The following is a 27,931-nucleotide window of genomic DNA, read 5'->3' as shown; positions in this document are numbered from 1 at the left end:
TCAAAAACCTCCCAAAAAACAAGAGTCCTGGGCCCGATGGATTCCCAGGGGAATTCTACCAAACATTTAAAAAAGAAAGAATGCCTATTCTCCTGATGCTGTTTCAAAAAATAGAAACAGAAGGAAAACTTCCAAACTCATTCTCTGAGGCCAGCATTACCTTGATCCCAAAACCAGGCCAAAACCCCATCAAAAACGAGAATTACAGACTAATATCCCCAATGAATATGGACGCCGAAATTCTCAATGAGATTCTAGCCAACAGGATCCAACAGTACATTAAAAGGATTATCCATCACGACCAGGCGGGATTTATTCTGGGGATTCAAGTTCAACATTCACAAATCAATCAATGTGATAGAACACATTAATAACAGAAGAGACAAGAACCATATGATCCTTTCAACTGATGCAGAAAAAGCATTTGACAAAATACAGCATCCTTTCCTGATTAAAACTCTTCAGAGTGTAGGGATAGAGGGAACGTTCCTCAATTTCATAAAAAACATCTATGAAAAGCGCACAGCGAATATCATTCTCAATGGGGAAAAGCTCTCAGATGCCCACTCTCGCCACTATTGTTCAACATAGTACTAGAAGTCTTAGCATCAGCAATCAGACAACAAAAAGAAATAAAAGATATTCAAACTGGCAAAGAAGTAAAACTCTCTTCACAGATGACATGATACTTTATGTGGAAAACCCAAAGACTTCACCCTTAAATTACTAGAGCTCATACAGCAATTCAGCAATGTGGCAGGATACAAAATCAATGCACAGAAATCAGTTGCTTTTCTACACACTAACAATGTAACTGTAGAAAGAGAAATTAGGGAATCGATTCCATTTACAATAGCACCAAAAACCCGTAAGATACCTTGGAATAAACCTAACCAAAGAGGTAAATGATCTATACTCTAGAAACTACGGAACACTTATGAAAGAAATTGAAGAAGATACAAAAAGATGGAAAAACATTCCATGCTCATGGATCAGAAGAATAAACATTGTTAAAATGTCTATGCTACCCAGAGCAATCTATACTTTCAATGCCATCCCAATCAAAATACCAATGAGCTGGAACAAACAATCCTTAAATTTGTATGGAACCGGAAAAGACCCCGAATCGCCAAGGAAATGTTGAAAGAGAAAAACAAAGCTGGGGACGTCACATTGCCTGATTTCAAGCTATATTACAAAGCTGTGATCACCAAGACAGCATGGTACTGGCACAAAAACAGACACATAGAACAATGGAACAGAATAGAGAGCCCAGATATGGACCCTCAACTCTATGGTCCACTAATCTTCGACAAAGCAGAAAAAACATCCAATGTTTTGAAAAAAGACAGTCTCTTCAATAAATGGTGCTGGGAAAATTGGACAGCTATGTACAGAAGAATGAAACTCGACCATTCTCTTACACTATACACAAAGATAAACTCTAAATGGATGAAAGACCTCAATGTCAGACAGGAATGCATCAAAATCCAGAGGAGAACATAGGCAGTAACCTCTTCGACATCAGCCACAGCAACTTCTTTCAAGACATGTCCGCAAAGACAAGGGAAACAAAAGCAAAAATGAACTTTTGGGACTTCATCAAGATAAAAAGCTTCTGCACAGCAAAGGAAACAGTCAACAAAACAAAGAGGCAACGCACAGAATGGGAGAAGATATTTGCAAATGACATTACGGATAAAGGGCTGGTATCCAAGATCTATAAAGAACTCAAACTCAACACCCAAAAAACAATCAAGTTAAAAAATGGGCAGAAGACATGAATGGACACTTCTCCAAAGAAGACATACGAATGGCTAACAGACATATGATAAATGTTCAACATCATTAGCCATCATGGAAATTCAAATAAAAACCACATTGAGATACCACCTTACACCAGTTAGAATGACAAAAATTAACAAGGCAGGAAACAACAAATGTTGGAGAGGATGTGGAGAAAGGGGAACCCTCTTACACTGTTGGTGGGAATGCAAATTGGTGCAGCCACTTTGGGAAAAAGTATGGAGGTTCCTCAAGACATTAAAAATAGAGCTGCCCTATGACCCAGCAGTTGCACTACTAAGTATTTACCCCAAAGATACAGACAGTGAAAAGAAGGGGCACATGCACCCCAATGTTCATAGCAGCAAGGTCCTCAATAGCCAAACTGTGGAAGGAGCCGAGATGCCCTTCAACAGATGAATGGATAAAGAAAATGTGATTCATATATACAATGGAAATTACTCAGCCATCAGGAGGGATGAATACCCACCATTTGCATCGACATGGAGGGGATTATGCTAAGTGAAATAAGTCAAGCAGAAAAAGACGATCATCACATGGTTTCACTTATACGTGGAACATAAGGAATAGCATGGAGGACATCAGAAGAAGGAAGGGAAAAATGAAGCGGGGGGAATCAGAGGGGGAAACGAACCATGAAAGACTATGGACCCCGGGAAACAAACTGATGGCTTCAGAGGGGAGGGGGGTGGGGGAATAGGTTAGCCTGGTGATGGGTAATAAGGAGGGCACGTATCACAAGGAGCACTGGGTGTTATATGCAAACAATGACTCATGGAACACTAAATCAAAAACTAATGAAGTACTCTATGGTGACTAACATAACATTATTTAAAAAATAAATAAATAAAAGTAAGCTCTACACCCAATGTGGGGCTTGAACTCACGACCCCGAGATCAGGAGTCCCATGTTCTAGTGACTGAGCCAGCCAGATGCCCCAGCACAAAGACTTCTGGGTAGAGGTGTGGTATGGTTAAGGCTATCATTTGCAAGATAGCAGTAATGTATAGGAGTCAACTACCCATCCCCTATCAGCCAATCTTAATCATATTTTCTCTCTAACTCAGTGGTTCTCAACTTTGGCTACACATTGGAATCACCTCCCCCACCCTCCACCCCCAGCCTGGACATAAATCTATCAAGGGAATTCCAATAAGCACCCATGGTCAAGAATGCTCTGAATAGATTTCAGATCGCTCTGTGTCTCACTCTCAAGTCCTCACGCTATGCGAGACGTGGTGCTAGGTCCTCTTCCCGCATGATCTCAGTTAAACTTCATAAGCACTTGGGAGTAGGTGCTAACATCATCTTCCCTTTAAAGCTTGCTAGAAAGGTTGAATGTACTGCTCATAATTATCCAGCTAGAAAGTAGCAGGACTGGGCTTAGAGCCGAGGCAGCCTGGTTCCAGAGGCTCCAGTCTGAACCACTACTCCCTACTGTGTCCCCAAACCAGGCACCTGCCCTCTCACATGACACAGGCTACTGAACTCACATTCTTCCTGGCCTCTCCCCTTGTTTTGCTGCCTCCCTCCAATCTAGTGTGGACACAACAGCCAATGAGATCTTTTAAGACATCCACTGGTTCGTGTCATGCCCTGCTCACAAACTTCCAGTGGCTTCCCAAGGTACTTAGAAACTGAAATACAAACTCTATCCCAAGGCCTCGAAAGTCCTATGTGGTCTGACCCCTGTTCACTTCTCCAGCCTCACCTCCAGCCAGTGTTGACTACAATCACTACAGTCCAGCTACACTGATACTCAGATGCCCCGAATGCTCTGAGCTCTTCCTTGCCTGAGGGCCCTGAATTTTCTTTTCTTTCTTCCTGTAACGCTTTCCCCCCAGGAGCTTTGCATGGGTGGCTCTTTTTCATCTTTCAAGTCTGAGCGTAAATGTCACCTTCCCAACTGCTCAGTCTAAATGCTATCTATCCCCTCTTATTTTCTATCTGCGTCTTGTTTATTTTCTTCATAGTGCTTACATTGTTTCAATTTTTATTTACTTGTTTGCTTATCATTGGTCTTCTCTGGTAGAATGTGAGTTCCATGAGACCAAAGAATCAATCTTTGCTGCTATGTATGCCATGTATGGTTGTAGAGGGTGTGTACTGCACAAATGTGTTGCACTGAATGGGGTGCATTCACAAGGATTTTCTGGCAAATGGCAGTGAAATATCTTAAGTAAAAGGGATTCTCTTTGTAACTTGCATAAAGATGTTATGTAGTCTAGCAGTGCCCTGTATGTTTTCTCTACTTACCAATATGTATCTAGCTTCTAGCATAGGGCTGAGCTTATAGTAGATGCTCAACAAATATGTTGATCGCATGGAAGGAAAGAAGACAAAATTAGAATTCTGCTACAGGTCAAGCTAGAAAGGAGAGGTATATAGAAGACAGCTGATAGATTTAGTAATTTGAGAAGAGGCAATAAAGGAGAAATGAAAGGTGATTATGCTTGATCTTAGAGGGAAAAAAATGGCACCATTAGCAAAGACAATGGAAACCAAATGAGAAAACACTGGCTTGAAAAGACACCGATGCCATTTTGGCTATAATTTGAGAAGACGATGCCTTCTGCCTTCCATTTTGCTTTTCCTGGGTTTGTCACCATCTGACTGCGGGGCTTTAAAGAATCTACCTAAATGCCCTGCATAGTCTCCAAAATGGTCATGTCAGGGCTTTGCAAGGCCCATTCTTCCTGTTAAGGCTGTGTGTGGAAATGGCCTGTGTTTCACAATACAGTAACACCGAGGGCTGGCTAGAAGGGATTAAGGGAGAAGCAACATAGACACTCACTTTCTCAGTCGCTGACGCTCACTCTTTCTTTCCTGCGACATGTGGGGGCAGTTCCTTTCAGGTGGTGGCCCTTAAAATCAGTGTTTCCTTCCTCCCTTTTGTGAAGGGACAGCCCTCTCCCCCACCCCGGGTAAAAACTGAGGTCACCATAGAAAATTCCCTTGCTGGGGTGCCTGGGTGGCACAGCGGTTAAGCGTCTGCCTTCGGCTCAGGGCGTGATCCCGGCGTTCTGGGATCGAGCCCCACATCAGGCTCCTCCGCTATGAGCCTGCTTTTCCTCTCCCACTCCCCCTGCTTGTGTTCCCTCTCTCACTGGCTGTCTCTATCTCTGTCAAATAAATAAATAAAATCTTTAAAAAAAAAAAGAAAGAAAATTCCCTTGCTTATGACACCAGCCAGGCACTTCCTCTCCTCTAAGTGCTGCTATCCAGGACAGCAGCACCCCTCTGTCGCAGGCTATGGGACACATACCTCTGCACACCTGGCAACAGGAATCCGGAACAGAGACTGGGAATGCACAGGTTAACTTGGGACAAGTCTTGAGACCGCAGTACACATTCCCCTCCTGCCAAGGAGAAACAGAATTGAAGGTTAGGAGGACCTGGGAATAAGCATAAAGGCTCCTTCTTAGCTCGGGCCCTGAGCTGAATACAGACTCAAAACATGCCACTCCTTCCCAGTGTTCTCCCATGGTTCGTTCTAGATACTTCCTAAATGTCATTATGCTTTGTTTTTTTGTTTACTATTTCTCCATGCCAGAGACTAGGATACTGAAGAGTTGGCCCTCCTTGTTGGGCCTCCTGGTCTAAGATGGTACAAAGCAGTCCGTGTAAGGGCCGCCATCAGCCTGCCAAACCCCCAAATATGGTCCTACTCCCCTCTTTTCTGTTCATTGTATCCCATGGTCCCCGTCATACCCAGCTGGATTTTGGGATTTCAGGGAATACAGATTTGCACGAGAGCCACCTTTCGTAATACTCCAAACCAGGGAGACGAGCTCTCTGGGGTAATACAAAACGACACAAATCATCTGGATGGACAGTTCCATTCAGCACAAGGGAGGGGAGCAAATTTACCTGCTATGTGTGTCTTTGCATAGTTTCCACTCCCTAAAGTTTTAGGTTATAAACATCATTCCTTAAACCTTGTCCTTTCTTAAAAAAATAATTTATTCATTTATTTGAGAGAGAGAGAGAGCACCAGCAGGGAGAGAGGCAGAAGGAGAGGAAGAAGCAGACACCCTGCTGAGCAGGAAGCCCAACACGGGGCTCGATCCCAGGACCCTGAGATCATGACCTGAGCCAAAGGCAGACACTTCACCGACTGAGCCACCCAGGTGCCCCTAAACCTTGTTCTTAGAAGCATATTATTCTGGAACTAGCAGGGTCCCTAAAAAGTCATTAGGAAGGGAAGGCCACAACCAAATTCTCCCAAACTACCGAGATACCATATTTTTACCAGAAGTCCCTAAGGGAAGAGATTCTAGAACTTCCCTCGGCAATCCAGTGTTTAAATGCCCTTACAGGCAAAAATGTTCCTACATCGAACTTCATTCTCTCACACTTCAGTTGAAACAGCCATTTTCTTCCATTTTCTGGTTCTACCTCTTACATTCTCTGGACTGCACAATTCCATGAAGATATAATCAATATACTTTATTCCTAAGGTATATACGGTTCTTCTGACAAGTAATGTCAGAGGAATAATCATATTTTCTCACCGCAGGGCATCAGGGGCAAACTGGCTGGGAGAATACATCAGAGATGGGAACCAAGAGATAGCCCCATTTTCTTGTGAATTGGACTGAGTGGCCTTAGATGGTGCCGATGGCTTTTCTGCCCATAGCATCCCCAAGGTTTCAAATAGTTGAGTCCTTCTGAGGAAGGCTTTGCTGGGATGACTGCTATAAAAAGGAGGACAGATCAAGACCATCAGCTCATGTTCGTCCATTTAAACAGTCCTAAAGCTTTAATAAGGGCCAGGATATGACTGTGTCTGATTTCATTAACATAGGTCAGGGTTATTCAGGGTTCATGAAAATCAGGGAGTCTGGATTGACAGGGAGGGTTAGGATTTAAATGCAATTCATCTTGGGGTGTCCTGGGTGGCTCCGTCACTTGAGTGTCCAACTCTTGCTTTCAGCTTGGGTCATGATCTCATGTGTCATGAGATCGAGCCCCGTGTCAGGCTCCACACTCAGCGGGGAGTCTGCTGAAGATTCCCTCTCTCCCTCTGCCCCTCCTCCCGCTTGCATGCGCACTCTCTCTCTCTCTCGAATAAATAAATCTTTGAAAAAAAATAAATGCAATTCATCTTCCTTCCAAACACCTTGAAGTGTAGGCTCCAAGTAAAGGTGTAAGCACAGGAGAAGCTCTGGTGTTGGGGTAGGGCCAGCAGGGACATGCAGACACCAGGTCTTACCGAACAGCTGCACTGGCTACACTGATTGGGTTGCCGGTTCTGAAAGAGCCCTTCAGCCACGAACAGCTCACCGTGTTGGTAAGTGGTCCCGTTGTACTCACACGACTTGCTGGTCACCTTATTGTTCGCCGGGGGTAGGGAGTCTTCTGGGACAGGGTGGAGAAAAACCATACCGAACATTGACATCACTGCAAAGAATTTCATAAATCCTGACAGCAGATGGGGCTGTACCACGGAGAGGGAGTTAAAAGATAATCCCTGATTCAGTGGCTGATGACTTTAGATAATATTAAAGCAACCAGACCAGAATGGCAATGGACATGACCATTCATCTATTCTTTCATCTGTTGAGCATTTATTGAGCGCCTACTATGTGTCACGTACTGTGATGGGCACTAGAGAGAAATCAGAGAAGGACAAGGCCCCTACCTTCACGGAACTAAGAGACCAGCCAAATAACATGTTAACTTGCCCGGAAGGAGGGAGACCTTTCAGAAGAGGAACCGTCTATTTTAACTACCTTGCTAACTTTACCCCCTCCCATGTTTCGTATCACTTGGCATGTGCTTCTGTGCTTATTCTGGCCTCTGGAGTCCTTGCTTTTTTTCTTAATGAAATATAGTTGACGCACAAAGTACTTATTTTTGATTCCGCCACCAAGGTCACCCCCCTCCTCCCACTCTTTTCCACCTGCTGAAGTCCTGTCTGATTTTGAAGGCTCAGGAAAAGCCCCTTTTCCTCTATGAAGCATTCTCTAACAGCTCCAGCCCACGATCCAGCCCTCTCCAGACATGTGATTTCTGAAACACACAATCTGGCATCTGAATGTTACTGGAACTCCCATTTGTGACTTACAGTCACCTAGCCAACAGTTCATGAAGAGATTTCACATACGTTATTACAGGGGAGCCTCATAACAACCCTATCAACCAAGTAAGGCAGATCTTTGACTTCATCTTTTGCTTGAGGGTAACAAGCCTCTGAGGTTGACTTTTCTGAAGTCCCAGATGTAGTAAGTGATGATCCCCAACTTCATCTTCTTTCTGTCAACCTATGTACACGTGTGTATGTACTGCTTTCTAAGGACTAGGCCTCTGCGTTACAGGGTCTCTCTTCTCTGTGGCGTCTAATGCAGGGTTGTCACGTAGCAAAAATCGGTGCACCAGTGCACTTGGTGAGCTGACTCTAATGAATGGTCTCAAGATGTCTCTTTACTGGGTTTCCTTAAAATGCCTGGTGTACACACATGCATGCACACACTCACACACTCACACACACACCCCCAACGATGAACAAGCCCCCAGATTAAACTCACCACTGATGTACAAATTAACGATAAACATAGACGGGGCTTGGAAAGTGACCTCTGTAGAACAGTGGAAGAAGAGAAATCAGGGGAGTTGTGTGTTTCGTTAGGGGAAGGCTTAGACAGTTAGACCATCCTTTCTTTCCCATCACCCTTATAATGCAAATGAGTCCATCTTACGGATTAAGTATACCTCAATACAACTGTTTAAAAAATAGAATGAAATTATTCTTAGGATGTAGGTGAAAATGATAAAGGCTAATGGTAATAATAATAATAATAATAGCTAACATTTACTGAGCCCTTATCAACATGCTAAGCACTATGATGAATGCTTTTCCATACATGATTGCTTTGGCTTTTACTAATAACATTCTGAAATGGACACAATTATGCCCATTTTGCCGATGGGGAAACTAAGGCTTAAGAAACTGTCTTGCCCCAGATCACACAATTTGCGAGTTATGGTAGCACCAACATCTGAACTGATGTCTGACTGATTCTAGACTCTTCCATCCTAGCCATGATCAAGGAGGGTGTTAATCACATCAAACCTATAACAAGGAAGGGACCATTTAATTTAAAAACCAAGGCCAATGGAACATGAAGGCTGTGTTGTCCTTCTAGAATGTTTTAGTCTACAATACCCAGGAAACTTGATATCACACTTACTTTGGCTTCAGCGATGTGCATAACTAACTCAATTCTATACTTTGCTATATAAGTTGATCTAGCTGCAATTTCTGAGTAACTCACTCCTTGGGTGTTAACTACTTATTAATGACTCCTTACAGGATACAAAAGTAATTCCTTAAAAAGAAGAAGCCTTAGGGGTGCCTGGGTGGCTCTGCTGGTGAAGCGTCCAACTCCTGATTTCAGCTCAGGTCATGATCCCAGGGTTGTGAGATCGAGCCCCATGTCGGGCTCCATGCTCAGTGGGGAGTCTGCTTGAGATTCTCTCTCGCCCCCTCCCTCTGCCTCTCCCCCACTTGCATGCTCTCTCTCTCAAATAAATAAATAAATCTCAAACAAAAGAAAAAGAAGAAGCCCTAGCTCCTAGTGAATGTTTAACTCATACCAGTTGACCCTAAGTCCCTGCTCCTGCCCACAAGTACACACAACCAGACAGCTGGAGCTGGAAGACAGGAGTGCAAGTCATTGGAGAAAGGACAGGGGCAGGCCCATTCACCCGCCGGGCTCTAATTATACCAAATCTCAGTATTCTGTGGTGAAGGAAAACTGGGATGACCTACAAAAGAATATCTACCATGACTCTTACAGGAGTTGACAGATCTTTGGAATGCCAAAAGAAGAAAAAGAAGGTTGGAATTATTGTGCCTCAGAAGAATGTGGATTGATTTTTGAAATGGGCCTTCTCCCAAGGGATCAACAGGAAAGCAACTGCAGGGTGAGGTCTTCCAGTGGAATCATGACCTTGAGAGTCTTTCTTGCAACAGTCTTCAGGGTAGCCTGGCATAGAGTCTATTATCTCAACAGGAGATGGGGAGAAAACAAAAGAGAGAAAGACAAAACAGAATCAAAGAAAAAGAAACCAATTATGAGCATGCTTACTGCTAGTTTTACACTATAAATTTATCTTAATGTCTTTCCATTTATTCTTATTTCATTCTTTTAATAGCCCTAATAGAGTGGTGAGACAGTTACAGAAATGAGGCTACTGATATCCTAAAAGATTTGGCCCACGTCACCCAGCTACTCAACAGGAAAGCCAACTCAGAAATAGAGTTTGCCTGTCTCGAAATCTGTACACTTTTTACAGAGTGGGTGTCAAACACCGGCAGATGGAAAGGAAATGAAATCCATACCTGGAAGAGATATCTGTGCTCCTATGTTTACTGCATCCCGTGCTCACTGCAGCATTATTCACAATAGCCAAGGTAAGGAGACAGCCTAAGTGTCAATCAGTGAATGAGTGGACAAAGAAACCACGGTACATATATACAACGGAATAGTATTTGACCTAAAAAAAAGACATCTAGCCACTTGCAACAACATGGATGAACCCAGAGGGCATTATGCTAAGTGAAATAAGCCAGATACAGAAAGAAAAACAGTTGCATGGTCTCACTTTTTGTGAAATCTAAAAACACATCAAATACATAGAAGCAGAGAGTAGAACGGTGGTCATCAGGGTCCAGGGGCTGGGGGAAATGGGGAGATGTTGGTCAAAGGGTATAAAGTTGCAGTTACAGAAGATGACTATGTCTGGAGAGCTAGTGTACAGCATGATGATATAATTAATAATACTAAGTTGTATCCCAGACATTTGCTAAGGGAGCAGATTTCAGGTGTTCTCCCCACAAAGTAAATGGTAACTATGTGAAGAGATGATGCTAATTAGCTTGACTCTAGTAATCATTTCAATATATATACATATGTATATCAAATCAGCATGTTGTACGCCTTAGACATACACAGTTTGTACTAAAGAAAAGAACTGTTCTTTAGCTGGGAGGTAGGATCATGGAGTCAAAAATCCCAGCTTGGGTACCCACTCTCCGTAACCTTGCACAAGCCACTTTACCCCTTTGGGTTCCAATTTTTCTATCGAAGAATGGGATGTATGGAAGTGTTGAATCACCAGATTGTACACCTGAAACTAATACAGCACTGTATGCTAACTACACTGGAATTAAAATAAAATGTATACCCCCAAACTTAGTGGATAAAAACCATAAAAACCCCAAATCATCATCAAAATAAATTAATTAAATGGGCATGAACACAAATGCTAGCTGCACAGTAAAGTGGAATAGCAAGGCCCTTACATTCCTAATTTATAACGCAAAGTAAAGAATGCACACTTTCAGAAATAAATAAGAAATAAATAAGTTGGAGAGGTGAGTTGTAGTCTGCAGTTGTATCGAATAAAAATGGGCAGTTGCTTCATAAAAAAAAAATCGGACATGGGACTCAAATCTGCTCTTGCATCTTTAGAAGGCCAACACAGCATGTAGGGTGCCACACAAGCAAAGAAAGCCACCTGGTACTCTACCCTCTCCCTTCCTAGATTTTCCAAGGTGGCTGGGCTTCTAACCAACTATCCTTGGAACATATTTGGTGTTCCTGGCCGAACATTGGCAGAAAATCAGTCCAAAGCAAAGCTGGCCTCAGGGCCCCTCAGGGGAATGCTACTCTGAGGAGGAGTGGGACAAGGACATTGAAGGGTAAACAGACAAGCTCGAAGCCACGTGACTACACTTGTGCTGGGAAGATAACTCTTCCTTCCGTGCTGCCCCCCCCCCATTAGGGATGGTCTCACATGTAGCAGAACTATGACTTCTGGGGGGCTAAGAAAAACACTCCCCTATCTTCAAGATCTCTCCCTTCCTTTGATCTCACTGGTGCCTAAAATGTCATCACTAGAAGTCCATTCCTTTGGGGTAAACGGTTGCCTTTTTGCAATCAGATTTTATAATCCCAATATTTCTGTGAGAGGTTACACATTGTCCAGAACACCTCAGTATGAATAACTTTGCCACAAGTTTGTTTTGTTTTGTTTTTTGCTCTTCAGAGAAACTGGCAAATTTTACCAAGAAGTCTGTGGTCCTTTCCCACTTCCTTTGGTACACCATTCTCTCCCCTCCTGGCACTGGCCTTCTTCCCACCTTCCAGAACCCAAAGTCCTCATGCTGGCTGCTGACTTCTTCACTCTCCCTACCCTCAAATTTCTATTTTCTTAGCGGACCACTTCTTGGCAAGTCAGAAAGGCTGCTTGTATGTCAGGAGACAAATCAGCTCCCAGTGTTTATGAGAGAAATGCAAACGTCTCCAGAGCTCGCAGGGATCAGTTGCCAATCTCCTGGACTCCAAGTCCCTCCTTCCTCTTGCCCATCGCTACTGTTCCTCGGGTTCCTACTTGACTCCTGATGGCCGAGCCTGGTGCTAATGTTTCCAGTCTGGTTTCATTCTACTGGTGTGGTGCCACACATCTGCAGACCATGTTGGAGGTGTGGTGGAGAGGGAATTTAGAGATGAAGATAGAAGGCTTGAAGTTGTCTTCCCTTTAATTACGATGAAATACACCCACCCACCCACACACACACACAACACAGAACAGTATAGTCCAAATGATTTGCCTCTAGACCTCAGAAACACGAGAAGGGAAAGTCAAAGGGCAAGGAAAGAAGTCCTGAGACAGGGTGCTGCTTAGAGGCAGTGTTTTCAGCTCTGTCTCACATCCATGCAAACGAAAAGAATCGAGCCTGGTCTCTGGGGTCAGTGAACATTAGGTACAAATCCCAGCTATGGCATATCTTTGATCCATGACCTCGGGAAGGCCACCTGATCTCTTTGCACGTTGGTCTCATCTTCAAGATGAGTATGTCATCTACCTTACATGGCTGTGAAGTTTAGAGATCATTTATTTTTAAAAGCCCCTAAGTATCCGGTACATAACAATGTGCACAGTAAATGGTAAGTGGCGTTGGTATAGAAAGAAGGCCCACGGAAGAACACAGAGGGATTTCCTTGTCTCCATGGATAACTGGACAGTTAATTAAATGGTGATTGCTTTGTGCTTATGTGTACGGTAGCAGTTCTGGGGATAAAGACAGCTAAGTGACTATTTTCCTTTTTTCCCCCTTCTTCATTCAGCACCTACTTAAGAGGTCTTTGACTACACCCAACACAAACAGGTCCTCAACCCTACCTTGACAATAGTTGATACCATGCTAGGTTAGAGCTACAGAGGTAAATAAGACATGTCCCCGACTTCAAGGAGAATCCTGTTCTTGTTGGAGGGGCTGGCATTAAAAGATGTTAATTGATAACATATTTAGATAACTCGTAAAGGTTGAGCTGGAAGAGAGGTCAGATTATGGCCAATTGCCAAACTATGTCAAACAGGAAGAAATGTCACCTGCGTCATGAACAATTTAGATCAGACACTAGAAAGTAATCCTTAACCGTATTTCTCACTCCAAAATTCAGTTTGAAGAGTATCTGTTGGAAAAAAAAAATTCTCCTTAAAGGCCAAAGGCTAGACTAGGTGACTATTTCGGGCCCCTTCCAACCATAGAAAATCAATCCTACCAAGCTGGTCACAGTTCTCTACTCTTACTCGTGGGACAGACCCTAGCTAGGACTCTGTGTTCCCAGTCCGACCACAACGAGATGTTTCTCTCCTCCCAACACTATTCAACACCTCTACGGAAAGTGGGAGCTGGTACAGTGCTTTCTAAAACAAACTGTTTCAAAGTGTGTAAATTTGGGCCAGCTTTCAGGCCTTGGCCCAGATGGGAAGAAAGCAGGCGACTAAGGGTGCTCGTGGGAAACCACTTCCGCTCCTCCAAGGAGTGGTACCATAGTGCAGGGAGGGACAGCTGGGTGTGGCATAAAGCAAGGATACAATAAACCCTGCAGAGCGAATGTATCCCAAACAGTGGCTGCGTCTAGTCCCCTTCCAGAAAGGAACAGGGCTCAGCCTCTGAGGCCCTGTGGGTGCAGGTGAGTTTTTCTCTGGGTTGCTCAGTAAGAGCAAAGGTACCCCTTCAAATGGGTCCAGCAGCCACACCAGGGATGCCTCCCATTTAGATTTCTTCCTTTCAGTGCTCCAAGCCCTCTTACTTCTTTGTGCCCTGGGCCTCTCCAAGTGGCGACTTAACTGCACCTGCTTTTCTGGGGCAGAGACCTAAGATTTCCAGATCTTCCCCAAACCGTTCTCCATAAAAACTGAACTCTTCTCTGGCCCGCCACATCGAGGTCTTGGTAGGGAGGCTTGGGACTCACCTCAGTAATTCATACCAAGGTGCCAGTGGAAGAAAACGCTTGAAAACAGGGTATTTTTCTAGATAATGAAACCGTTACGTGGGCCTTTGATGCTTTACCCATAATGCAGCTGTAGAGCATGAGGCAAGGGGTATCAAAGCTTCCAGAATTTAGGGCTTATGTGGGGGAGATGACTGAAAATACAGCCTCCGAGATCTGTCCTTTTGGCAGGAGAGGCCTGACTTCAGCATTTCCCATTTGGGTCCCAATTCCAGCTCCACTATTGATTAGTTACCACGTATTAGCTGAGCAAATCACTTCACATTACTCAGCCTCGGTTCCCCCATCTATAAAATGGAGCTGATAACAGGACCTACCTCATAGGTTATTATGAGGAACCAACAAGACGAGATGCATAATGTACTTGCCATAATACTGGGTGCATGTTAATCCTTAGTAAATGCTGTTATCATTATATTACTATTAGCAATAAAAGACAGAATTTCTGGAAGGCAGGAAGTAGGTTGCTAAGGGAAGAGTTGTGGGGCTGCCTAATCTTTACGGTGGGTGCCTAGCTTAGACTGAATGTTTGTGTCCTCCCCGCCCCACAGATCCATATGCTAAAAACCTAATCTCCAGTATGGTGGTATTAGGAGGTGGGGTCTTTGCAGAAGATATGAATAGACATTTTCCCAAAGGAGACATACAGAGGGCTGGGGCACCTGTGTGGCTCAGTCGTTTAAGTGTCTGACTCTTGATCCTGACTCAGGTCATGAACCCACATTAGGTTCCGTGTTCAGCATGGAGTCTGCTTGAGATCCTCTCTCTCACCCTGCTTGCACTCTCCCTCTCTCTCTCTGTCTCTCTCTCTTAAATAAATAAATAAATAAATAAATAAATAAATAAATAAAATCTTTAAAAAAGAAAAGATAGGGGTGCCTGGATGACTGAGTTAGTTAAGTGTCTGCCTTCAGCTCAGGTCATGATCCTGGAGTTCCAGGATGGAGCCCCCAAGTTGGGCTCTCTGCTCAGCGGGCAGTCTGCTTCTCCCTCTGCCTCTGCCCCTCCCCCTGCTCATGTGCACTCACTGTCTCTCTCTCTCTCAAATAAATAAAATCTAAAAAAAAAGAAGACATACAGAAAGCTAATAGGCACATGAAAAGATGCTCAATATCATTTATCATCAGGAAAATACAAATCAAAACTACAATGAGATAATCACCTCATTGACCTCTGACCTCACAGCAGTCAGAATGGCTAAAATGAACAACACAGGAAACAACAGATGTTAGTGAAGATGCAGAGAAAGGGGAACCCTCTTGCACTGTTGGTGGGAATGCAAACTGGTGCAGCCACTCTGGAAAACCGTATGGAGGTTCCCAAAAAGTTAAAACTAGAACTACCCTATGATCTAACAATTGCACTACTAGGTATTTACCCATAAGATAGAAAAATACTGATTCAAAGGGATACGTGCACACCAGTGTTTATAGCAGCAATGTCCACAATAGCCAAACTATGGAAAGAAGCCCAATGTCCATCGACTGATGAATGGATAAAGAAGTGGTACACGTATATGACGGAATATTACTCAGCCATCAAAAGGAACAAAATCTTGCCATTTGCAATGATGTGGATGGAGCTAGAGAATATAATGTTAAGTGAAATCAGTCAGTCAGAGACAAGTATCATATGATTTCACTCCGATGCGGAATTTCAGAAACAAAACAAAGGAGCATGGGGAAAAAAAGAGTGAGAGAGAGGCAAACCAAGAAACAGTGTCTTAACTATAGAGAACACGCTGATGGTCACCAGAAGGGAGGTAGGTGGGGGGATGGGGGAAATAGGTGATGGGGGTGAAGGAGGACATTTGTTGTGATGAGCACCGTATGATGTATGGAAGTGTTGAATCGCTAAATTGTACAGGTGAAGCTAATATTAGACTGTATGTTAACTAACTGGAATTTAAATACAAACTTGAAAGAGAAGACAAAAAAGGAGGTGGGGCCTTTGGGAGGGGATTAGGTCAAGATGGCAGAGCCCTCCCAAATGGGATTAGTGCCCTTATCAGAAGAGACAGGAAGGAGGTGATCTCTGTTCTCAGCATGTGAGGGAACGGGCATGAAGGTGGTTGGCTGTAAGCCAAGAAGTGGGATCTCACCAGACAACACATCTGCCTTGGCACTTTGATCTTGGACTTCCCAGCCACCAGAACTGTGAGAACTAAATGTTTGTTGTTGAAGCCACTCAATGTCTGGTATTTTTGTTCCAGGGTCCCAAGTTAAGACAGCTGTTTTCCACTGTCCGGTAGAACTTCTCGAAAATGACCAGATTCTGTGTGGTGACTACAAAGTCATCTCTGAGCCATCACATTCACCAAGAATCCTTTTATGTCCCTGCTCTGGGCTGACTGGTGGTACAGACCTTTCCTGCTACAGCAGAGCTTCCAAAGGTGGCAAGTCCACTCTATCCCTAACCCCTCTTCCTCTTTGCTCCACCAGAGTGCCTGACATGGCCCCAGGTTCAAGCATTTGTTAGAAAAGGGCTTTGCCTTTCCCAGAGGTTTAATGAGTTCACACTAGAGAGTGTCGAAGACTGGAAAGGAGTCCCCCAGTGAAGAGCAAGACCTCGGGGGGACAAAAAAACCACAGTGTGCTACCACTTTGCACCCACTGAGGACGGCTATCATAAAACAAAACAAAACAGTAACACCAAGTGTTGGCGAGGATGTGGAGAAACTGGAAGCCTCACCCACTGCTAGTGGGAGTGTAACAGTGTAAAATGATATACAGCTGCTTTGGAAAACAGTCTGGCAGTGCATCCAAGTTCAATACAGAGTTACCACCTGAACCAGTAATTCCACTGCCGGGCATTACCCAAGAGGAGTCAAAGCTGAGACTCAAACAGAAATGGTATGCGAATCTTCACAGAGGCATTGTTCACAATGGCCAAAAGGTGAGAACAACTCAAGTGTCCATCAATGGATAAAAGGATCAGTATATCCATAATGGTGCAATATTATTCAGTTAGAATAGATCACCCTTGAAAACATTAGGCTGAGTAATAAAGCCGGTCACATAAGGTTTGTTTCCACTTGCATGAAATGGCCAGTATAGGCAAATCCACAGAGACAGCAAGTAGATCGGGGATGCCAGGAGCTGGGGGTGACTGCCAGCGGGTAGGAGGCTTCTCTTGGGGATGAGGAAAATATTCTGGAAGTGGACAGTGGTGACGGTGGTAGTATCTTGTGACGACACTAAACCCAACTAAACTGTACACTTTAGGAGTGTAAATAGTATGTGAATTATATCTCAGTGAAGTTGTCACCAATAAAAGGAAACCACTAAACATCCTACAACAAGGACACCGGGGCTGAGTATTGGAGGAGGACAGGGCCTGGACAAAATGAAGGTGCTGTGTAAGGTGATGGGGAGGCAGGCAAAGAAGGAAAGGTAAATGAAAAAGGAAAGGAGAACCCACAAAGTGGCAGGGGTGGGGTGGGGTGTGGAGGTCAATCCTAAGTCATAGTTTCGTCTGGTGTTCCGTGGCCATGCCATGGGGTACCCACCTTGGGAGATGGGGTAGGTCTGCCAGACAGCTGAGCAAAAGGAGGGGGCCGATGGCAGGGTGGATTCTCCCGCTTGGAATCTTCAAGAAGACTGGATTCAGGCCCACACCTTCAGCAAGACTAGGGGCCTCCCTACTCACACCCCCCGGCCCAACCCCCCCAGTGGGGTCCCAGGCCAGGAAATTCTTGCAGCAGATTCCGGAGATCACTCTGCAGCTCAACAGACAGACACAACACTCTGTCCCAAGCAAGAAGGTGCCGAGTGAGAGGAAACAGTCATCTGCCGGTCCAGCTGGAGAGCAGAGTGGAAGAAAGTGCTGAAAGCTCACACCCTGGTATAATCCTGCTTCTTCCCTCCTCACCCGGAACCCATCTGTGGGCTGTTTTTCATCCCACTTCCCTTAATGTTTCAGCTGTTGGCACTCAGTAGCTGACCCTGCCTGGATATGCCCTCTTGTCAGACAGATGCCAGGAAGGATGGCTTGAGGAGAGGGTTTGAGCCAGAAGAGACCATGTCTCTTTGCAGCAAACGTTGCTGGCAGCCTGGGCACCAGATCGGGGGTGGGGGTGGGGGGGAGGGGAGCATATACCTTCTTGGCTGGCAGGCACCACTGATCTTGCTCCCTTCAGTCTGCATCTCTGGGCCTCAGTTTCGAAAGAACTTGCTTGCATTGGTGACTAGGTGTAAATTTTGTAGGGCAATCATTTCATTTGCTTCTACTTCACAGGGATGGTAGTAAGAATGCACAAGTTTACTTTTTTTTTTTTTAAAGGCTCGGGGAGACAAGAAGCTATACCCAACACAGCCCATCAATTAGGATTATCTCCAGCTTACCAAGTGCATTCCACCTGAAGGCAAAAAGAATTATCCCTGAGTCGGGTCCCGTGGTCCAGGGTCCAGGGCTTACTCCATCTCATAATGGTTTGGCCAACTCCAAAAAGGCCCCTGGGTGTGTCATTTGCTGCCTTTTAGAGAGCAAGTTTAGCCTGGTGGTGTCGGTCACCTGCCTGTGGACCAGTGTCCAAGGCTTGAAGCTCTAGGCGGGGAGCAGCCTCATGGCATGGCCCAGCCAGGGTAATGAAACACATCTCAAAGATCCATCCCCTTGGCTCAAGAATGCTCTCCTTCCGACCAGCTGGTCCTTGGCCCCCCTGGGCTCCTTGGCAACTCTGCACTGGCTCACGCTAGACCCAACTACCCCCACAGACTACCCTTTGCTTCCTCATATTTTATCCAGCCCTCACTGTCCATCCCGCACGCTCTGATTTCCTGTAGCGGCTCTAATGGTCTGTTTGTCTGTATCCTACAGTGTAAAGCCTGATCACGAGTGTACTGTCGGCTAAGTGATCAACAAGGATAAAGGAGGCAAGGCTTACGTCTTGACTTCTCTGTCTTCTGCTGGCTCCAGCCCTGGAACAGAGGAGCAAACGTTCACATAGTAGTAAAGCTCACAGGTTGCGAGTCTGTTATTAATTCCGTTAAGACATATAGGTGCCCAACCAGGGGCAAGGCTGTTCTTCATTTAAGTCCCAGAGAGCTGGAGAGCTGGAAGCATGACTCTTGAAAGGGATTCTGAAGCGAGTTAGAGAATTTTGAGTGTATGAGGGTATGTGTGTTCTTCCGAGAAGAGGGTCCATGGGTTCCATCAGCTTCTCAAAATGTTCCCTGACCCCAAAGAGGTGCCTCCGCTAGTTTAAGATAAAGGGAAGGGCCTGTGGGTTTCACCTTAGCAGCACAGGAACGCTGCTGGCAATTCAGTCCACATTCTAGGGTTCCAGAGCCCCGCATGATCATTTTCAGCTTTCTGTGCACTGCGGAAAGCGTCCCATAATCCAATCTTTAGAGGGAACCTCTAAGTTCTGTCACGTCAAAATGTCTTCTTCCACTTTACTGAACAGCTTCATCATCAGCTCCATTATTCAGCTCGTGGACCATTCCAGTCTTGTTACATCAGCCTTCTAGAAGTTTCCCTTGTATATCACCACGAGGAAAGTGGAAATGGCCTCCTCTCTTGGAAGATGCCGATGAGGCCCAGAGCTGCCAAGGGAACCCTGTTAAGTCATGCCAAAGCAAGGACTTGGGCTTCATTTTACCTAGAGCTGCAAAACGTGAGGGCTAGGGAAGCCCACTAAAATCTAGTCCAACAACTGGGGAAAAGAGAAAACAAATCCTTCTGTTTTCGGAGGGCCAAGTCCCGAATCCCAAGTCTTCATCTGAACTTATATTAGTACCCCAACAACAAGAACCCCCTTCTTCAGTGGCTCTAATAGGTTGCTCTTCTTCCTATGCTACTCCACTATGGATCTTTAAAAATTTTTCTAGGGGCGCCTGGGTGGCTCAGTCGTTAAGCATCTGCCTTCAGCTCAGGGCGTGATCCCAGAGTCCTGGGATCGAGCCCCGCATCAGGCTCCCTGCTTCTTCCTCTCCCACTCCCCCTGCTTGTGTTCTCTCTCTCGCTGGCTGTCTCTCTCTCTGTGTCAAATAAATAAATAAAATCTTTAAAAACTTTTTTTCTAATCATCCAATGGTGTAACAAATGGACTCCTAGTTGAAATGGAAACGCGACATCAACTATACTGCGTGACACCTAATTGCTAACGACAGGTTTTGTGGTAACATGTCACTCACTGCCGTCCCCCCCTTTCCCTAAATAAATTAAGGATGAGTTCTACTATTAGTTCTAATAGTAGTTCCATTAGTTCTAATCCTTTGGGAATTAGGCTTTTTTTTTTTTTGAAGGTCAATGACCCTTTGAAATGGACAAATTAGTCACTACCCTCAAGCAGCATTTACAGAAACAATGTGAGGCATCTGGCTGAGACAGTGGGGAGTGTAGTCAAGCATTCCTTTGTATTGCCTACACCAGCATTTCCCAAGTCCGCTCTGCAGAGCACTACTAGGCCGCAAGATGCTCTGTGCAAACAAAATTCTGTGCTTCAAATAAAGTTGGGAAAAGATCCAGAGTCTACGCTCACAATATCCCTTTCAGCGCGTTAAAGGAAATCCAAAGTCCCATAGTAAAGGACCCTGTTTCACTACAACCCGGCATTTTCTTTGACTGATTTTACTGAAACACTGCACTTTTTTTTTTCATCGATGGAACAGCTATGAACACCCTGGGAAGACTCATAACTAGTTATTTTGAGGATCTGGATATCTTCCATCTCGTGGACACTACTGAATTCAGGACCCTGCTCCCACCCTCAGTCACTCAACCTTCTGCTAAGACCTAAGGCGTTTCTCCCTAGATAGCTGTGTAGCACTTCTTGAGCCTTTTCTTTTTCCTTTCCTTTTCTTCCTTTCTTTCATTAGCGAGCCCTGTAAAACAAGAGAAAACACCCCCCAATGATATACTGTTAACTTGAACCATACAGTTTGGCACTAGCGACAATGGCCCAGTGACATCAGGCACAAGGGAGGAAAGAAGTCAAGTCCAGGAGTTTGGATTTTTCCTGTAGCGGAGGAGAAGCCAGTGAAGTGATTTCAGCAATGAAGTTATTTGGTGAGATGAATATTTCTGAGAGGCCGGTCTAGGATGACTGGAGGAGAGACGGTGGGGTGGGAGGCAGGACCTGTCAGGAGGCTAGAGAAAGGACCCATTGTTATCACATTACATACTCAAGGAAGAAAAGAGGCATTCAGTACTTGAGGATTAATTGAAAAAACGTATCCCCAAACACGCGTTTTGTTGTGTTTGGAAAAGTGTTAGTGGTAGGCTTCAGAAAGTGGTCCCTGGAGGCCATTGGCAGAGGCTGAGGGAAGGCGGTGGCAGACGAAGGTTCCACGTTGCTGGACCAAGTCAGAGTGCTGTGAGGAAGTCAGTCTACCTCTTCCTGGAGACCAAAAGAGGCAATTCATCTGCCTTGTCATGGAACTACCGGAGGAAAAGAGAGGGTATCGTGTTTCCCCCTCGTAGGAGACCCTTCAAGTATGGAAGCCGAAGCCGAAGCCTCTGCTGAGCCAAGGGTAACATGGGTAAGAGTGTACAATAGGGGGAATGAAAAGGAAGTGTTTAGGGAACCCAGATTCAAAAGAACTGCATCCCTGCTTGCCGCGGGATGATGACCCTTCCTCAGGAAATGGAGGCATGAATGGTCAAGAAATGCCAAAGATTCCTTGCAAATTTCCAGTTGGAAACTGGGATTCTTCTTTTGGCAGCCAGATGCCCATGGGACGGCCCCTCCCCGCCCCCCCATTTTTTGAGTGAAGTGATTATGGGCAATGGCGGTTGTAGGGGGACAGAGATTAAACAGGTAGGTGAGGTTTGCTGCCATCTTTGGATTTACCAGGACTGGAAATCTAATACGAGGTTCAATCATTGCTTTGGGCCAGTGATTCTCAAAAGGGGGGGGGGTCCCTTCATTCTCAAGAGGACCCGTTTCTCTGGCGGGAGCAGTTTCAAGGTTCACACCCTGGCCCGGCCCCACTTGGGAACCACTGAGCGTCATGACAGATGTCACCGATGGGAGTGTGGTATGTGCAGACACTTCAGAGGTGGAAACAGATCTGCCAGCCACGGTTCCGATAGCTACGGCGACAGCATCAGTATCATTAGCAACCGTTATTTACTGACTCGTGCTTCCCCTGAGCAGGCTCCGTGTTCATACCATATGCTATGTTGAGCATTAGCTCTGTTCTCGGGAATGACACCCCAGGAGGTACGTGGTGTTATTATCTCCCTTGATAGGTGAGGACGCTAAAGTAAGGAAGTGATCGAACTGAAACCGGAAGCAAGGTGGTGTCTGGCCCCGGAAGCGGAACTACACTCTATCGCTCTCAAGAGCAATACCGCATTATTTGAAGGCACAGCTTGGCTAAAATAGCCACCGACCCAAAATCCTGTCTGATGTCTGACGCTCGAATTGCTTTTCCTAAGTTCCCCTCTCTGAAAAGGACCCCCTGCCTCGCTCTGGACGGCGCTCACACTCTCTGTCTCTCTGGCCCAGAGGAGGTCTAATAAAATAAAAGGATCAAAAGGGAGCACGTGACCACCTCACCTCCAATGAACCTCAAAGGGTTAGGGCCAGTGTGCAGAAGTGGGTGAGGGAGGCAACAACCCTAGGCTGTGCTTTCTTAAGAGTGGTAGAAAGAGGGGACCTTTAAAAACTGCAGATTGACTACCTTCTTAGTTACCTGGCCAATGAAATAATCTAGGAACAGAATGGTTCCCTCTACAGAACCAGAAAATGGCATCGGTGGCTAGCTCTGCTTCTCAGAGGCCACCCACCCTCTACTCAAAGTGTGGAAGGGGGACCAGCAGCATTAGGGTCACCGGCGAGTCCATTGAAAATGCAGAATCTCAGACCCCCACCCAGCCCTACCAACTCTGCACTTGTGTTTCAACAAGAGTCCCAGTGATTTGCAGGCATATGAAAGTTGGAGAGGCACTGCTTTAGGGCTTCAGGTTCTAGAATCCATTTTCTTCCGAACTTTCAATAATACCCTAGAAATGGAGTCAGCTTCTCACAGGTTCATGAGGATTGAGAAGGCTTTTTTCTTCTCCGTTTTGGACATATGCACATGATGTTACTTCCACACCAGAGACCCCGTGGGAGTAGAAACACAGGCAATCTTAGAACTGTGCTCTGTGCCACCCCTAGCCTTTGTCTCCAATTGCCCTCTCTATGAGAAATGGCAAAATACATTTAATTAAAGACCAGGATCCTGGGGGAAGTGAGAGTATCCGTGCAAGATCACAAATACTTTCAGACTACGGCAATGGTTCTTAGCCGAGGGCAATGTTTCTCCCAGAGGACATCTGGCAGTGTCTGGAGACATTTTTTGTTGTCATAACTGGGGAGGGTGCTACTAGCTTCTAGTGGGTAGAGGTCAGGGATGCCGCTAACCATCGTCCAGTACACAGGACGGCTGACAACAAAGAATTCCCTGGCCCCCAAAGAGGTTGAGAAACTCTGGACTAGAGGAAGTCATAAAAACAAATGATCTGACCCATAAATATTCAATATAAAGCCAGGGAGAAAAGGAACTTGAAAGGGCTTTCTCTGTTCTGTCCAATAGCTGTGGGTTGGACACAAAAGCTCTAGCTGCCCTCGAAGGAGTGATGTTCTCCTTTGGCTTAGAGAGCTGAGCCTTTCTTTGACCTGAGGTTCTTCTCTAAAACTACACCATGTAAAATCAACTGCTCAGAGGCCGCGATACACACCAAAAATCTCTTTCACAAATATTAATCTTCAAACTCAGCATTAAATAAAATGAGAAAAAAATACCTTTACCTCTTTCTTTCTATAAGAAAAGGCATATACCATGAAGTAGTTAAAAACTCAAATAGAAAAAACATGAACCAAGAAATAGCTATAAGAAATATCAATCAGGGGAGCCTGGGTGGCTCAGTCAGTTAAGCATCTGCCTTCAGCTCAGGTTGTGATCTCAGTTTCTTGGGATGGAGCTCCGAGTCTTCAGGCTCCCTGCTCAGTGGGGAATCTGCTTCTCCCTCTCCCTCTGGCCCTCCCCGTTTGTGTTCTCTTTCAAATAAATTTAAAACATCTTAAAAACAAAGAAACACCAACCCATAGAGTTAATTTTGAATGTGAGCATGAAAGGATTGAGTACCCTGGTAGCCACGGCAAAAAGTTCCCCTTTTAATGCCTGCCTTTTAGTTTCTTACAGTGATTTATGACCAGTCTAGGATTCAGAAGGAGTTGCCCCAGGTCACTGATCATCATTTCATTGAATGTCATCTTTTTTTTTTACTTTTCTTCTACTAGGACACACATTCCAATCCTCTGCACCAACAAGAATATAACTGCCTTCACCTATGAGTCAAGGCCATGTGAAGTACAGTGCAAAATGTGGGTTTTGGGGGGCTTGCCTTTACCTTTATTTATAATACAAGTTCTCTGAGGGCAAGGCTAGTCTCTCACTCCACCAAAGCCTACGATGCTCTGTGAATGGCAAACATTTCAATATTGAGAGGATGTTGGGAAAGACTTCAGTCGGAGACTTGGCAGCTCGACCCTTCCTAGGAAAAGTCACCCTTGCTTAAGATGAGTATACAGTAGTATATACAATGCTGTATGCTCATCAAACCCACTTTCTTCCTCTCCACCCCACCCCTGCTCCCAGCACCCGGCTACACTGCACATTGCAGCCTCGTGTGGGGGTAGGTGAGGCTATTGGAATGTGCTCTAGTCAACGGAATGTGGTGAAAAGTGACATACACGTCTTTGAAGCCTGACCTGCAAGACCTAATTCACAACCCTCCTTTCTTTTCCCTAGACTGAGGGCCACATGTGGACGACCCCATGGAGGACTCCAAGGCCCTAGAGGATGGCAAGGCCACTACCCTGAAAAGGGCCTGGACCCCCGAATGACTACATGGAGCAGAGCCCTCCCTCCCCACAGCCTCCCACCTCCAAGGTGTTTAGCCACTGAGGTATGGGGATTTGAGAGCAATTAGCTTACCCTAATTCTTTCGTCCTCATGAATATCATGGGCCATAAGTTTCACTTTAGCCTGTAATATTGCATTAATATCACTTTCTATTATTCATTTTTTATCTCCCACTTCCATCTCGAACAGCTGCTCTCCAGAGCTCTGAGGGCAGGAACCGCCTAGAGTCAATATGCTTCGAACTTCCCCTCTGATTCAAATTCCCATTAAAAGCAAACCAAAGTAAAATCAAACCCAGAGGCACGGGGAGTCCAACTGTTCTCAGGCCTGCTGCCCAGTGGCAATCAATGCTTGGATCCAATGGCATGTAGCCTCTGGCTCGAAGGCCTGACTTTATGTTCGTGGACAGTCAACATAGCATTTTAAGGAATAAGTACTGTCACAATGCTTTTAGTTCCTAAGCTATCCCTCATGTGTCAATGTCAATGACCAGCAGGATGGAAGAAAGCCAGACAGGGTTGGGCAAAGAGGCAAACCGGCCAGATAATCTAAGGGCTGGGCAAGAACGGATATGAAGAAGAAACCTGAAAAAAAAAAAGTTCTTAGATTGTGTGATAGTCATTAGGGCTATTCATCAATATTCTTGTTCTGCTCCCTTCAGACACATGATAGCATTACGCTTCCCTGTCCCCTGAAAGTCAAAACATGGCCATGTGACTTGCTTTGGCCAGGGATACATGAGCAAAGGTAATCTGTGTCACTTATGGGTAGAAGTCTTTAAGGGCCAGGGCCAAATTTGCTATGTTCCCTTCCCATGCCACTGGAACTAAATTCCAGATGGCAATGTTCAGTCAGCCCAGGGTCCCCGGATGAGAAAGACATGTGCCAATCTGAGGAGCACATGTAGCATGAGTAAGGAATAAATCTTTGTTTGAAGCCACTGGGATTTGTAGGTAGTGACTGCATCATCATGTAGCCTATTCTGATCATTATAGGGTATCCAACATTTGATGAAGAATGGGCTTTCATATTCAAAATGGGAAAGATGAAAAATACTCCCACAATTTTTACATCTCTTCCCCGCAAATGAATTGAGGGTAAGGGTCGTGCCTTCCTTAAATTGATGCTCAGAAACATTCTAACAGGTCTCACCTACTAATTTGACTTGGCCCGTTATGTTTAGAAGATGGGTCATGGGCCAAATCCGACCTGCAGTTTGTTTTTGTAAATAAAGTTTTATTGGAACGCAGACATGACTGCTCATTTACATCTTGTCTGTGGCTCTTTTCAACACCACAATGGAAGAGTTGTTGCAGCAGAGACCGTTTGGCCTGCAAAGCCTGAAATATTTACTCCCTGGACCTTTACAGAAAAAAGAAAATTCCTGACCCCTAGTCTAGAAGAAGCCAAGTGGAAAGAGATCCATGGAGTGTCTGGAAAAGAAATCCAACACGCACTGCCACTCAGAGTAAAGAGTACACACTCCTGGTAGCTCGGTAGCCAAGGGCATACACTGATCAAGAGTCAGTCCTAGCAGGACTTTATTCGGTGCTTCAAGCCTTTTTGGAGATAGGCAGGGGAGCCCTGCCACCAATGAGTTCCAATGAGCACATCTTTAAAGCTCTGTTGTTTACCAACCCCTCTCTCCCAGTATCAGGATGGGGACAGGATCTGAACAAAGGATATACACAGTATATGTCAGGATTAGTGAACCTGACAGTCCTCAGGATGACTCAGTGGAAAGTTGCTTAAGTGCTTGCTCGAAATGATTCACTGCCTGGAGATTCCATGGCAAATGAGATTCTTAGGCTAAACTGGGCGGTACTGTCCATCCACCTCCCTGAACTCAGCCCAGAGCAAGCAGGCCGACCCTAAGCAAGGGAGCCGGCTTTCGGAGGGTCCGCTGAGGGTCTCAGCCTGCTGGATGGACGTTAGCCTCCGCCGTGGCCACTGGCTGCCCTCTGGGGGTGGGGGTGTAGATGGCGTGGCTGGAATGCTAGGAATCCTGGACTGGCTTAGCAGGCACTCCAATTGGCTTGGCCTTTCTACGTGCTCCAAAGATTTTCTCCAGTGTCCTTGGCATCCAATGACTATACTTGGGCTTAAGATTTTTAGGGCTGGGCGGGTCCCTGGAAGGCTTCTATCTCAGTACCAGATCGCTCCTGCATTAGGTGGTACCAACAAACGAGCCGGCCATTCCACTGCAGATGGGCTGCAGCCCATTTGCTCCCTCTCTTCAGCCTGGCTCTTGGCAGGGCCGCCTGGGGAGCCAGCTGCTTGGCTACGACTCAGCCATTGGTGGCTATTACCAGGTTTTGCTTCAATTCAGCTATTTCTGAGTTACTGTTGGTTGGCTCTGGGTTGGGGACAAAGGCCCGGGGTGGGAAACAGAGGAAAATGCAAACTTTTCTTGGACCTCTGAGTGGAATGGTCTTGTAGCTATCGATTCTAAAGCCAGCACTGTGGACTGGCTGTTTCCTCTCAATTTCTAAGGTGACCAGTAAGATATGGTTCCCAAGTCCTGCTGGTGATACCTAGAGTTCTGGGAGATTGTGTTTTGCCAGAGAAAAGTGGAGAAGGGAGAGAGAGTTATGTCTGATGTTCCTGGTTACCATCCAGTCTAGAGAATTCGGAATGCAGACAGGACCCAGAGGGCAAAGCGCTACAGCATTTTCATTGGCCTGCCAGGCAGCTTCCGAAGGTTCTCTGGTCTATAAGCGAGTACCTGCGTGGGCCATGGCCACGTCCGCACAGCAGAGGCCCCGACTCCCTGGGCTAAGATAGCACGAGCACTAGCCGACTCAAACACACTGAAGGAGACAGAAACAGATTTTCTTGGAAAATATAACCTAAAAAAGAACAAACACCAGGAAGGCCTAGAGAATTAATTCGTTCCACAAACATCTGATTCGTCCAGAGCCTACATTGTGCCTTGGCACATGAGAAGATAAAGA

General features: G+C 45.4%; 1 protein-coding gene across 6 annotated transcripts in view; it reads right to left on the bottom strand.

Annotated features, from left to right (window-relative positions):
- CHRDL1 (chordin like 1) overlaps positions 1–27,931 on the bottom strand; it is a 115,905-nt gene that overhangs the window by 36,874 nt on the left and 51,100 nt on the right. For 3 of the 6 annotated variants that reach the window (XM_087859437.1, XM_087859435.1, XM_045801296.2), the window contains exons 5-6: positions 7,023–7,168; positions 5,073–5,166 (exon numbers count right to left, since the gene is read on the bottom strand). In XM_087859437.1, the coding sequence (XP_087715563.1) occupies positions 5,073–5,166; positions 7,023–7,168 (240 nt within the window). The remainder of the gene's footprint in view (positions 1–5,072; positions 5,167–7,022; positions 7,169–27,931) is intronic. The other 3 variants (XM_087859438.1, XM_087859439.1, XM_087859436.1) reach the window with 1 other exon arrangement.

Source organism: Ursus americanus, chromosome X, assembly GCF_024610735.1.
Source record: "Ursus americanus isolate L20-20 chromosome X, mUrsAme1.1.p, whole genome shotgun sequence".
Classification (NCBI taxonomy): Eukaryota; Metazoa; Chordata; class Mammalia; order Carnivora; family Ursidae; genus Ursus; species Ursus americanus.
The sequence above is the reverse complement of the archived record's forward strand: the minus strand, read 5'-3'. Positions and strand labels throughout refer to the sequence as shown.